Raw genomic sequence first — 15,356 nt, 5'->3', positions numbered from 1 at the left:
CTGGGGACCTCTTTGGTTTCATCCTATCCCCCACTCTATGTATTTCGTCAAGTGTGACTGGCTGAGGCATATCTTCCGGTTGTTCCAGGTCGTACGGAACAGCTGCGCACTGCGAAAAAAGTTCATTCAGGATTCCGATTTTTTGCTCTTGACTTACATCGTATGGGGCATTGTGATGTTTCAACCCCCTGGTAACAATTTTATATCCCTGTCCCCAAGGATCTTCCTCCAGTGTATCACAGAGCTTTTTCCACGATTCCCTCTGGGAGCGATTTATCTCCCTTCTCAGTTCGCGTCTAGCACATTTATATCTTTCCTCCAAGTCTGATATTTCTGTTGGATCTGGCCGTCTTCTTCTCGCCCGTATCAGCGCCCTCCTGTGTGAATTGCACCTTGCCCTGAGGCTGACTCTGTCTGGTGTCGTTCCACCAGACAGGTTCCTCCCTTCTTTCCTCTCTTGCCCCCCAGCTCGTCGCTGCCTTTTGTGCATCATGTAGGGCAGTGTTCAATTCCTGCAGTGTGCTAATATTGTCGCCCATTAGTTGGGAAGTATCAATCAGCAGTTCTTTATCAATTCTACATTTGACGAAGCCTTCTTTCCTCCTGTTCTTGCCAACTGTTTGAACCTTGAAAAAGATATGTCTGTGCAAGCTCATGCTCTCCTCCGTGGAGACCCTCCAGTCTGTAACCTTACTCGCCATCTTTTGCGTCGACAGAGTGATGTCGATGATGGAATTTTGTGCTCCTCTAACAAAGGTCGGAATGTTACCTTTGTTTTCCACAGTGAGATTCAACGCTTGCACCCAATCCGCCAGGTATTCACCTCTTCTATCCGTTGTCGTCGAGTTCCATAGTGTTGACTTCGCGTTAAAGTCTCCAGCAAATATGGCCTCCTTCCCACCTTGTCTGGCGTGTTGCATTACTCTGTCGACGCATTTCTCATATGTCCTCTGCTCGACATCAGGGGAGATATAACAATTGTAGATCGACCAGTCCTTGAAGGTAATGTTTACGAAACCGTTTCCGGTTTCGTGCCCAGTTATGCCGCATGCCTTATTCTTACACCATATTGCCGTATTTTGACTCTTCCCAACTATCCATTTTGTGTCCTTGCTGACTATCGTCTTATTCGGCTCTTGTACCAGGACAATATCTATTTCCTCCTCTAAAACCACTCGCTGTATGAGGTGGTGCGCGTTTCGTCTTCTATCTACGTTGACTTGCAGTATTTTTAGTTGCATTTTGTTGAGGATAGACCTATATTCATCTACATCCTCTTAAGGCGTGTCTTGCGACGTGCCTCGACTGCTTTCCTATATGTTGGACATTTCATTTGATCCGCCCTATGTCCTTTCCTTTCACAGTTCCAACAGAACGGTTCCTCTATGCATTCTTTCGCCTTATGCCCCTCCTGTCCACATCTCACGCACCGGTCCCTTCTGTCTTCTCCTCTGCATTCACTGGTCCTGTGCCCAAAATTCAGACATTTGAAGCACCTTGGCATCATGATCTTTTCTACTACCCTGCATTCTGGTAATCCTATCCGAATAGCTCCCTTCTTCAATATGTTGCCGACAGTGTCTCTCGGCACATCCACAATTGCTGTTAGTTCATCATACCTTCCTTTCCTTACGTTTTTTATTTCGATTGAGCTAATATCGGATCTCGTTTCATTCGATATCACTTCGGCCATTTCCTCTTCAGTAGTGGTGACGTCCATACCGGTTATAACCACAGTGGCCTTATTAGTAACTAAGCTCACCTGTAGGTCTCTTGCTTTATCCTTTATCATATCCTTCAGGTTCCTTGCCCGCGCTTCGCCTCCATCAACATTCAGAATCATGTGCCCAGCCACGGTTTTCCTCATCCTCGTTATTCTGATACCTGTTTCCTCGCCCGCCATGCCTTCCTTCACTGTTCTGACCAGGTCGGCGTATGTCTTACTCCCTCCCTTTATGGTAATGGCACAATTTTCCTCTGGTGTTTGCTTACTACTAGTTCCTTTGCATGGGTCGCTAGCGGTTAGTATTATAATATCTAGGTCCCGTTTCCTTGCAGTGCTCTCCAGCACCTTCCTCATCTGTTCTTGATTTAGTCCCTCGGGGATCACCATCTGTAGTTTGTTTCTACTCTCCTTTTGGGCTACTTCCATCAGTTTCTCAGTGACATCATATATTGCTCCCAAGTCATTTGCATCCTCCGTTTTATCCAGTTCGTATGTGGCAACGAAGATGTATTTGGTCGGGAGAGCTCAAGCGACAAATTCGGGTTGGTGTGTTATTTTGAATAGGTTGTGATACATGCCTTTTTTGCTGAATTCATATTCATTTACCGATCGTTTCTAACCGTGGTAGCTACTGTTTGGTGCTTATATGTATAGGTATATGTCTTGTCTATTTGTAGAATAATCTTTTACAATCCCGAAAAATAATTATTGATCTACGATATCCTTTGAACTATATATATATATATATATATATATATATATATATATATATATATATTGTTATGATAAGTTTTTTTATAAGATTATTGCAAAGTTAAAAATTTTCAAATTTTAATTAGTTAAAAGTTTACATTTATTTTTGTAGTTAAAAGTTAAAAGTTTGTATTTATTTTGATAGTTCGATGTTAAAAGTTTTTCATATTATTATTAATTTGATGTTAAAAGTTCACATATTTTGTTAGTTCAGTGTTGAAAGTTTGTGAAAATCAAAGTTATTCTTAGATGTTTAATTTTATTAGAAAGCCAGATACTTTACCTTTATTCAAATTCTTATCTGTATAATTTGGAGTAATGTTCATGCCCAGATCAGGCAAAGTTGTGACTTATCAGTATTAGAGTATTTCAGATCATTTCCAAACAGCATAACTAACCAGAAACCATCAATCATCGGGATAAATACACTGAAAACAGTAAAGACATTAATACAACATAATAACATACAATAAAACAGATTTACACTACAAATTAATAACAAAAATTCAATTAACACTGACATTAGGAATTTTATCTGAAAAATGATAAGAACACTCAGTACATGATTTGGATGCAACTATAGAGTAGCCAATCAGATTGATAAATTGAAAAGGAGGTGTTAACTTCTGAAAAATGATGAATTTTGGATTCAAAATTAGAAAAATTGAAAACAAAATGTGATGAAATGTAATCAAAATTAATCATTATTAGTATTAGTGAAAATTGGGAAACAGAAATCGTAAATATAATATGTGTGAACAGTGAAAAGTGTCAAAATTGAAGAAATTTCAAAATTATTGTTATGAAAAGCAGTAGGCAGGAAAATTTTGTCTGGTTGCCAGGGGTGAATCAATAAGGAGAGAGGAGTGAAGCTTTTGAACTGTCCAGACGCGAATTTTTTTGAAGAGCTGTTAGAAATTAAAAAAAAGAAAAGAAAGGGAAAAGGCCGTTTTGCATGTTCTTATCAATATAAATCCATCAATAGGAGCCAGAGTATAAATAATAATAACAAGAAAGGATACTTACTGGAGATTTTAGTGTGTCTGGAAGAATTCAAAATTCCAATCAAGGGAGAACCAATCCAGGGACGCTGTACCAGTTTTGAGGTATTACAATATTATTTATAATTCCCAATCCATAAGAAGAATACATTTTTTTGAAAATCTTGAACAATTCATAACCTCCAAATCGAATCAAAAGTTTTCCAGTCACAAGGAACTTCCAGTGTGAAAATCACTACTTCTGAACTTTTATTTATCAACGAACTTCATCATTTTATTTACATGAACTATTATTGGATTTAATATTAGGAAAATTTGAAAAATTCACTGACATTTAGCACAGATATTTTTAGAATCGTTTCCCACGCACGAACCACAGACAGCTTAAGTTTTCAAGTAACTAATTTGCCGTTACACGTGAATTTAACTGTACGGAACACAATTCTAAGAATATTTTTGTTTCAAATTTAACATTTACTGTAACAATTCTTAGCATAAGGTATTTTGGCGCAGTTTTAGGGTAATTTAAGTTTGGTTTGACAAAACATTTACAAAAATTTCACATTCAATATATTTTTTTTAACTTTGAGACAAAATTTTATTCATAACACCTTTCCAAGAACTCTACTCTGAGAAAGAGAGCTGCATGAGCTTCGATTGAGCTGAGCAACCTTGAAGAATAGAGGTAAGATTTAGAGGTAAGGACAGGTATCTGCCGGAGCACTAAGAATTTTGAAATCACAGAAAATTTTCAAATTATTTGAACTAACAGAATAACAATCAAGAATCAAATTAATTAAATTATAAATACTCTTCTAATTTTATATATTTATAACAATTTTGGCGCCAAAACGTGAGGCACATTTGGAAAGGCAAAAATTAGAGTGAATCTTATAGAAAAGCTTTAAAAAATTTAATAAAATGGATTTGAGAGATGGTAAGAAAATTGGAGGTGAACAAGGAGAAGTTAGTGGAGTGCAAGAAGATTTGAGTGAGGAAAACCAAATGAAAATGCTGATGCAATTCATGGTTAAGATGAATGAGAATATTGAAAGTGTGAAAGGAAATATGAGAGAAAGTATTGAAAGTGTAAAAGGAGATATGAAAGAGAACATAGAAAGTGTAAAGGAGGATATGAGAGAAAATATAGAGAGTGTGAAAGGAGATATGAGACAAAGCATAGAAAGTGTGAAGGAGGAAATGAAATAAAGCATGAGAGAAAGCATGGAAGGTGTGAAAGCAAATATGGACAGATTAGAAGAAATGGTACAAACTAAATTAGAAAAAAATAAACAGGAGATGGCTCAATTATATAGAGATTTTGAAAATAAAATGCAGCAGAAAAATGATGAATTTTACAGTAATACAAAACAGGACATAGTGGACATTAAAAACTCAATATATAAAAACAGTGAAAATATTCAAAAAGTTAGGACTGAAATTAAAAACAATAATAAAGAAGTGTTAGGGAAAATTAAATATGTAAATGATAGATTAGAAATAAATACAAATAGCACAAATGAAATCATCAATGAGAAAGATGAGGAAAATAAAAATAAATTCATCACTTTAGAAAATAAAATTAGGGAAATAGAGGAAAATGGACTTAAAACCAAAGTAGAAACCACCTACATAGGACTGTGCCAAAATGTACAAAACAATAACAAATTTGAGGGCAATATTAAAAAGTTACATCCAATTGTATTTATTAAAATCTTAAAGAATAAAATTAATAACAAAATGAAGGGTGAGGAAATGAAAGACATAATTAGGCAACATCTGGCAAATCAACCATGCATACGGTTCAACAGCCAGGAAAACAATATTCAAACTTTTGAAGATTTTGAGAATTTATTTATTAGACAGTATTGGGGGGAAAATGCGCAATTGAAAATAAGAGATAAACTTCAATTTGGAAAATTTGACGAATGCAGGAGTCAAAATTATAATAATTACGCAATTCAATTATATGCAACAGCACAATATCTACAACCAAAAATGAGAGAAGATGAAATGGTAGGATATATTAGTAGGCATTTTAGGCAGGAAATATTTGAAATTATTAGCATGCATGAAATCAGAAACATGGACAGGTTATGTGATTATTTAATGAGATTAGAAAGGACATTATCCTATAGAAATAGAGGAAATGATCAAAACAGAACAACATTTTCAAATAACTATAATAATCAAAATAATCAGTCTCACAATAATAGATATAATAACTATGAACAAAGGGAACAGAATAATAATTATTATAGAGTAAATGACAACAATAGATATCAACAAAATAATATGAATAGAACAAATTTCAATAATAATAATCATAACAACAACAGACAATTCAATAATAATCAAAGACAATACTACAATAATAATAATACACAATTTAATAACAGAAATTATAATAACTATCCACAAAGAAATAATAACAGTAATAATAACAGATATAATGAATACAATAATAATCACAATAACAGATACTATAACAACAATAATAACAGATATAATAACATTAATAATAGAAACAACAATAATAATACATACAGACATGGAACTAATAGTACAGACAGTCAAAATTACAGAGATAATAGGGATTACGATGACGAAAGAAATGATGATATGTACAGACATAGGAGAAGTAGAAGCGTAGAAGAAATTAGACAGCTAAACAATATACAACAGACACACGCTACGAATGAGGTACAGAGTAATAATAATGAGGTATAAATTAAAAATTTATTAACAAAATTTACGGTAGAACTAGGTAAACCAACACAAGTAATCCTAGATAACGCAACATATTTCAATAACGACAGGATGAAGAAATTTGCACATAATTTGAATATTAAATTAAATTTTCTGATTGATTCGGCCGTTACTTGATGAAGATCCATAGTAATTTCACAAACTACACTTAAACGATTTGATCTCCACTAACTTTATTGAAAATAATCATAACATGTTTCGCTAAAACATTAGCTTTTTCAAATGATTAATACATCCAAGCATCCTTACATTCATATTTATATACTACAGGTAACCACAATCGAGACATACCTGTAAGAAATTACCTGAATCTCTACATCACATACCTGCTCGATTATGCTTACCTAAAGCAAATTGCCTACCATCTACATCAATAATAATTCTTTATGGGTTTTTAAGAAAACAAGTTCAATAATGGTGATCTATTCAAATCTAATTGGTCATTCATTAGAATATTTGAATTTTTAAGTTTATTAATTTCCATTGCTTCTAAATGATTCAGTTTGAAACCTTTATTTTCAATGTGCAAAATTTCGAATTCTTCATTAAAGATGTGATTTTCTTCTAGAAGATGATTTGAATACGTTGAATTTGTTTTCTTGTTTACATAGCTCTTATGATGTTCCTGGATTCGATTCCTAAATGTCCTGCCAGTTTGACCAATATATACCTTAGGGCACGTTCCACACTTTAATTTATATACCCCTGATTTCTCGAATTTAGATGTCTTATCTTTATTATTTTTAACTAGCTTTCCCAACGTATTACTTGTTCTATATGCAATTTTAATATCTCTATTTCTCAAAAATGAAGCCACTTTTTCCGTTGGTTGGTTGGTTGGTTGGTTCCGTTAAATTTTACCAGCATTAGACATCCTGCATCAAATCCGACTGAAAGATATGTACAGAAAATAATCAAATATTTGAGAATAGTTTCACAAGAAAATCACAGAACTTGGGATAATAAAATCAGTATAATTGAGAAATATTTTAATGAGGTACCAAATACTGTTACAGAAGAATGTCCAGAGTTGATTATGAATGGAAGAATGCCAGAGAGAGAATGGATTAGTGATGAGAAGGATATGAATGATATAATGGAGAAAGTGAATATTAAAATTAAAAGGAATGCAGAGAAATATATGATAAGAGAAAGTAAAAGGAGAGGTAAAAAAGTTAAGTTTGAAAAGGGAGATTTAGTTATTGTTAAGGCTATGAGAATGCCAGATAATAAAAATGATAAATGTGCCAAACTGATGTTACCATTTGAAGGACCTTATGAAGTTGCGACAGAGAATCCCACGAACAGCTATAAATTAATACACCCAATAAATAAAACTGTGAGAGGTATTTTTAATATTGAGAGTATTTATAAATATGAAAAATAAAATAAAATAGAAAAAGAAATCTCGATTATGACAAGAAAGTGAATTCATGAAAATATTTAAAGGAAATTTTATGTTTGAATTTTAAGAAAACGTTCCAAAATTTCAAACATAAATTTGGGGGAATTTTGTTATGATAAGTTTTTTTATAAGATTATTGCAAAGTTAAAGATTTTCAAATTTTAATTAGTTAAAAGTTTACATTTATTTTTGTAGTTAAAAGTTAAAAGTTTGTATTTATTTTGATAGTTCGATGTTAAAAGTTTTTCATATTATTATTAATTTGATGTTAAAAGTTCACATATTTTGTTAGTTCAGTGTTGAAAGTTTGTGAAAATCAAAGTTATTCTTAGATGTTTAATTTTATTAGAAAGCCAGATACTTTACCTTTATTCAAATTCTTATCTGTATAATTTGGAGTAATGTTCATGCCCAGATCAGGCAAAGTTGTGACTTATCAGTATTAGAGTATTTCAGATCATTTCCAAACAGCATAACTAACCAGAAACCATCAATCATCGGGATAAATACACTGAAAACAGTAAAGACATTAATACAACATAATAACATACAATAAAACAGATTTACACTACAAATTAATAACAAAAATTCAATTAACACTGACATTAGGAATTTTATCTGAAAAACGATAAGAACACTCAGTACATGATTTGGATGCAACTATAGAGTAGCCAATCAGATTGATAAATTGAAAAGGAGGTGTTAACAACTTCTGAAAAATGATGAATTTTGGATTCAAAATTAGAAAAATTGAAAACAAAATGTGATGAAATGTAATCAAAATTAATCATTATTAGTATTAGTGAAAATTGGGAAACAGAAATCGTAAATATAATATGTGTGAACAGTGAAAAGTGTCAAAATTGAAGAAATTTCAAAATTATTGTTATGAAAAGCAGTAGGCAGGAAAATTTTGTCTGGTTGCCAGGGGTGAATCAATAAGGAGAGAGGAGTGAAGCTTTTGAACTGTCCAGACGCGAATTTTTTTGAAGAGCTGTTAGAAATTAAAAAAGGGAAAAGAAAGGGAAAAGGCCGTTTTGCATGTTCTTATCAATATAAATCCATCAATAGGAGCCAGAGTATAAATAATAATAACAAGAAAGGATACTTACTGGAGATTTTAGAGTGTCTGGAAGAATTCAAAATTCCAATCAAGGGAAAACCAATCCAGGGACGCTGTACCAGTTTTGAGGTATTACAATATTATTTATAATTCCCAATCCATAAGAAGAATACATTTTTTTGAAAATCTTGAACAATTCATAACCTCCAAATCGAATCAAAAGTTTTCCAGTCACAAGGAACTTCCAGTGTGAAAATCACTACTTCTGAACTTTTATTTATCAACGAATTTCATCATTTTATTTACATGAACTATTATTGGATTTATTATTAGGAAAATTTGAAAAATTCACTAACATTTAGCACAGATATTTTTAGAATCGTTTCCCACGCACGAACCACAGACAGCTTAAGTTTTCAAGTAACTAATTTGCCGTTACACGTGAATTTAACTGTACGGAACACAATTCTAAGAATATTTTTGTTTCAAATTTAACATTTACTGTAACAATTCTTAGCATAAGGTATTTTGGCGCAGTTTTAGGGTAATTTAAGTTTGGTTTGACAAAACATTTACAAAAATTTCACATTCATTATATTTTTTTTTAACTTTGAGACAAAATTTTATTTATAACACCTTTCCAAGAACTCTACTCTGAGAAAGAGAGCTGCATGAGCTTCGATTGAGCTGAGCAACCTTGAAGAATAGAGGTAAGATTTAGAGGTAAGGACAGGTATCTGCCGGAGCACTAAGAATTTTGAAATCACAGAAAATTTTCAAATTATTTGAACTAACAGAATAACAATCAAGAATCAAATTAATTAAATTATAAATACTCTTCTAATTTTATATATTTATAACAATATATATATATATATATATATATATATATATATATATATATATATATATATATATATATATATATATATATATATTGACACATTCAGGGTGTTTGTGAGGCAATTTACCTGGCGCCCATTTATTTTTTTTTGAAATCTAAATCTTGAAATATCATCCAAGAACCCCCCCCCTGTCTTCACTGAGACTAGTCACAAATACCCACCTGTCTCGGGTTAATTTGACAGGTGACTTGTACCCTTGTCATCGATTGGTAAGGTTACAATACCTGATCATTTAGGATATAAAATGGTTGTAATTTGGAAGTAACTTTCAGTTTATGCTTGAGAAAGCTAATGTATAGCGAAACACGTGTCGTGGTTTTTGTAAAACCCTCTATGGTGGAATTCATACAATAAACTGTATTCATTAGTTGAATATGGATTTCCATCAAGTATCTGCCAGTTCTATTCTATTAATTTTCCTTTGGATTATTGATTTTTTTTTACAAGATTTATTATACTTTGATATTTGACAATAGAAATTTGAAAACAAATGTTAAAAAAATCACAAACTCAACATTCTGTATAACCTTCAGAATAGATTAGCACAAGTGTTTGACCTAAATTGTATTATCTTATTTTACAACATATACGTTTATTTCACCACCTTGTCTTATTTTTCATCAATTCCTAAACAGTTCACAATCATATGAGATATTCATTGTGAGCTCCTCGTAGCAATGATGAAGTCAGATTCTGGTAACATATTTTTTCATCGAACCTCGTGCAGAGGTGCACGATAGCTCTCATTCTACACCCTCCTGCTCCTACTTTGTATCTAATTTTTTACATTGTATTAAATTGAAAAAAAAAACTACTTTTTTCAGATTTCAGAATATTATCAGAACATGAAAAACCAGACTGTCCTCTAGACTATATGAGATTACCTCTCTTTGGAAGACTTCAGGGTCCAATACAACGAAATGAATTGTTTTTTTTATACCAGACCCCAAATAGATGAAAGTTTGGAAACTTGCGTAGTTGAAAAATATTTCATCAGAATATAAATTCACACAAACCTATTATGAATCATTATATGAAATTTTTACAAATCGTCTCAACCAAAGATTTGCTGTATATCCAAATGATGAAATCGTTAATTATCTGAACTAACAAAGAACATGAGAATGGAATATATAAACAGATAGAATCAATGGAATGAATTAATATGACTATTCAATTAGGCTTTTCAATTATTTTCACTGACGTGAAAATGTGTCAGAATGAAACTGATCATTGAGAGAATAATGATGTTTCAGTGCAGTAATGTGGTTCAGTTTCATGCAGATGCAAGATAAATTACTCATTTAGGATTAATGACTTAAAACTCAGTTTGACATGGGTAAGTCCTATTTTAAAAAGACTGATAGAGTTCAATCATGATTTTTTTTATTGTTTCGATATTATTTCGTATTTCAATTTCTGTATTTCTCTCTTTTTCGAAAGCACATTTCAACAAGAGTTGTGTAAAGCAAACTATTCAATATGAAAAACAAAGTCTAAAAATCGTGTCAGTTACAGTATTCATAAATCAAGAGTGGATGAACCAACTTTCTTGACTTGTTAGATTTTTCTTCGTTCGGAATTGGAGAATAATTAAAAAATTAAGTATTCAAGAAAAACTATCTACGAAAGAAAGTCTCCAAATCGCGTTAGTCATATCATTTTCAACTCCTGAACAGTAGAACTAACGAATCGTTTGAAAAATTAAAAAAAAAGTCATAGAATAAATTGGTGACGTTCGGTTTCGGTATGCTAGGTTATGACAGTTATTATAGTACGCGCAAAGACAATCGAGGTTGTGACAATTGTTTTTGAGCGCGCATAAATGAGTGTTCCTGTAACAGAAGTGAAATCAGCTATATCGATCACAGTTTTATGCACAATATTGCCTTCGAAATTAATATTTCACACAGTAAATTACCTGTTTTTTTCTCGAGCTACTATTCTTCTTCTTCTCTTTTAGATAAACACTTAATGAAAAACATATTTATTGTTGTGCGATGAAAAAGAAAGACAAGTATCTCTAACTTCAATATGCAATTCTGAGTATTATCTGAGAATAGTGCCTCAAAGAAGAATAGCAGTGAACATATTTGACATTTTATGATGGAGTTCAGAATTATTTTCTCTTTGCTGAACAAGAGCCTTCTTTTGCCCAAGAGAATTACAAATTCAATCACATACAACGTTTTTGTCACATGATAAAGAAATGCTAGGATGTAGGAAATATATTTCATACAAGATTTTATTTTTTCATTCGTCCACTGAATAAATGGTGACAGAGTTGCATTCGAATCCCAGGATACTCGTTTATATCTCAGAATGAAATATTTACTGCGATTCAATGCTAACTAGAAAGTTATAAATTTCAGGAAAAATCAGAACTGAATTGAATTAATCATTTTAAAAATAACATTGTGCTAGTGAAAAAGCACGTTACTTCCTTTGGGTTGATCGATCTGAGAAATGTTATCGTAAGCTAGAGTATCTCAGGGATATCTTTTCATTACAAGCTTTCATTTAACATGCTCTGTATGTATGTATATATGTCAGTTCGGGTCAAATATTGCAGATGAACTTTGATGGTTATCCTCAAACGATTGAGTTGAAATTTTGGGAACACATTCAAATTGGATGACAATGCATGATCAGATTAATGACACCATTCTACATCTACAATATATTGGACCGCTCAAAATGGCAAGCTGGATTTTTTATTCGCTTTCAAGATATGGGTGTCAGATGGAGGAATTTGCAGAAAATAATAACGAAATATGAAATGACATCGTAATTCTATTTCCAATATGGCGAATCACATAAGTTGAAGGACTAGTCTGTTTATGCACCCCCATAATACGAAATGAAAGGTTCTGTTGAAATAATATGAAAAATGAAATGACGTTATTCTAAATTGAATATGGTGGACTCTCATAGATGGTGAACTATGTTATATCAAGTGAAATATTTTGAGCGGAAAATATTGAAATGACGGAAAACAAGATGCCTGTTCTACCAATTTCAAAGACTTATAGTTGGGTGAACGTTAGGGATAGTTTAGTGGTGCTGAAACAAATGTTCGAGGGACCCAACATACAACAATGACGCATTGAACGAAATGAACAGACAATAGTAAAGAATAATTATAACAAGCTTAGGTTAGTATTAAAACAAATATTGTTGTATTAACTCTCATAATAATGAAAATGGTTAGAAGGATAGGTGTTATAGTTCCAATCATTGATTGACAGACATTTATCTACACGTCTGAGTTTTGATTTGTTGGTTATTTCACGTTTCCAAAAAATTCAGATAGTGAGCAACAAATTTAAACCATCTTATCTATCTTGTAAACTGTTCGAAATATTGTACATTCTGCTCTGAACAGTAGTGTTTTCTGTTTTGGGACTCCCCTCAAACGTTTCGGAAAACATCACTAAGAATGGAGCGATATGCTGCTATAATTTGTCCTTCAATTTCATTGATATCATCAGGTTGTGTTTTATAAACAACGAATACAAGATTTTCCCGAAGAAAAAAACTCTAGGAGAGTTGAATTCTGTGATTTCGGAAACCACTCAATTCAGAAATTGTTTGTTTGACCACTGTCGAATGGGATGAAAATAATGAGGTGGAGCACCAACCTGCTGGAAATGTAACATATCCTCCTGCGAAAGGTAATTTCTGCATCAATTTGATATAAAACCAATAATGGCGTGTCCCATAATACCAGCCCAGACATTAACTTTTTGTGATTATTATGTATGTCCTCAAAAAATATGAGAGTTTTCATCAATCCAATAGCGATAATTTTGCTGATCAACATTACCATTCAGAGAAAGTGAGCATTCATCGCTGACTATATTTAACAAAAGATTAAGGATGGCATCGACTCTGGTGAGTCATGGTTTCACAAAATAATATTATTTTATCATAATTATCCACATGGAGCTCGTGAATAAACTGCATTTCATGAGGATGAAATTTAAATATTTTCAGTGCTTTTCATCTGTTCTGTTACTGATCGTGAGGATCTTGTGGGTTTTGCAGAAAATGTTCTCATTACTTCAATTCTCAAGCTTTTCCATTTAGTATCCTAGTAATTTCTTTTGAAATACTCCCTCACCAAAACAAGCACATCCAGATAAGAAACATTGCAATTTGGATGTCTTTCATTTAAAAGTGATGCCGCCCTTCGTGAGCACATTCCAACTTCTCGACAAATAAGAATTATTTCAATTTTTTTTTCGAGAAGTGTATCCCATTTCCACAATAATTGTGTATAAATTATTTATACACTCATTGAAGGTATAACTGAGAAGATCAACAAATGAAATTGAATCAACAATACTACCAAATTGTTTAAATTTGCTGAACAATTCTTTGTTCAAAAAATGAAGTTTTTTAAGCAGAAGTATCAGAAAGAAGGCCATCTCTGGAATTTCAGTAATGAGAATTACAAATACAATAATCAACTCGAATAAACTATCATTGAAATGTCACTATTAGATGACTTTAGAATTTCTGGAATTTCTGGAATTTCTGGGGCTGATGATTCCACCCCATTTAGACCAGAGCTGAAGCCTTCAAAAATGATAAAGAGTGAAAAAAAAATAGTAGTATGAAATCCATTAGAATAGGGAAAAGATATAATAAAAATGAAAGAAAAAATGAATTATGGGCGATCTGAGTTCGAAAAGTGGGAGAGGATGAGCTTTCAAAGGTGAAAAATGGTTTGTCTCGATTTGTGGCAAAACTACAAGTCCTACGGGAAAAAGTTGAATGAACATTGTAGATAATAAAAAGATCTAAAACTTTTGTATGCACAATTTTTTCACATAACTCAAAAATTCATGTGAAAAATTCAAATAATGAAGTTTTTGTTATTTTATTTTCATCTTTTTCAGAGAATTTTTTTCAGCGAAATTTAATGAAAACTCACTTTTTCATGTATTTTTATACACTATGAGAAAGTAGAGACTTCAAAGAACAAAAAGAACACCAAATTTTTGAAAAAAGCTGATATTTTGATGCGAGAATTTTCGATTGAAAATTAGGGTGCTTTTTTGATATCGAGTCAAAATAAGGTGGAAAAATGAATATTTTGAATCAAATGAATCAGAGTGTATTTGGGACATAGATAGGTGGGTTCTCACCAGATTTCGTAAAATTTTTTTTTGAAAAAGTTAAAAATAAAAAACCAAATCTTGGTTATTTGAATTTTTCACATACATTTTCAGGTTATGTAAAAAAATTGTGAAAAGTTTTAGATCTTCTCATTATCTATAATTTTTCTCCCTAACTTTTTTCCATAGGACTTGTAGTTGATGAGTATTTGTGACGACGTCGATGATAACAGCCAGTATCTACCAATCCAAGAAGTGAACATCATCATTGTCATCGTAACAGGGGAGAACATATTTTATATTTTTTCAGCCTTAAATTAACTGTATCTTGATGAACTGATTTCAAATTTGTTATTGAAAAGATCGATCAAGCTATAATTTAACAAAATGAAGCTTTAGAGCAGAGACTGATAACATCTTCGGTTATTGAAGATGTTACGTTGCTAGAAATGTTTTAGAGTCAAAATTTTATTTTCTTAGCTTCCAATGGAATTTAGGTTGGAAACTCTATAGCTTGAGAGCCTGCAATTGCGTCCGGCTCATGAAATAATATAATTGTCTGAACTGCAGGCTAATATAATCTTGAAATTGTGAGAATTGCAAAATTGCAA

The 15,356-nt window shown here is 32.1% G+C and overlaps 1 protein-coding gene across 1 annotated transcript; it reads right to left on the bottom strand.

Annotated features, from left to right (window-relative positions):
• Positions 1 to 305: 305 nt before the first annotated feature.
• Positions 306 to 1,241, bottom strand: LOC141484010 (uncharacterized). The gene has a single exon (XM_074179148.1). It carries the CDS (start codon positions 1,239 to 1,241, stop codon positions 306 to 308), a length of 936 nt encoding a protein of 311 aa, XP_074035249.1.
• Between the last annotated feature and the right edge of the window lie 14,115 nt (positions 1,242 to 15,356).

The sequence above is a fragment of the Leptinotarsa decemlineata genome, unplaced genomic scaffold (genome assembly GCF_025532065.1).
Source record: "Leptinotarsa decemlineata unplaced genomic scaffold, Ldec_3_MD MMD2_tig00004307_RagTag_RagTag, whole genome shotgun sequence".
NCBI lineage: Eukaryota > Metazoa > Arthropoda > Insecta > Coleoptera > Chrysomelidae > Leptinotarsa > Leptinotarsa decemlineata.
Note: the sequence above shows the minus strand (reverse complement) of the source record. Positions and strands in the feature narration are given on the sequence as shown.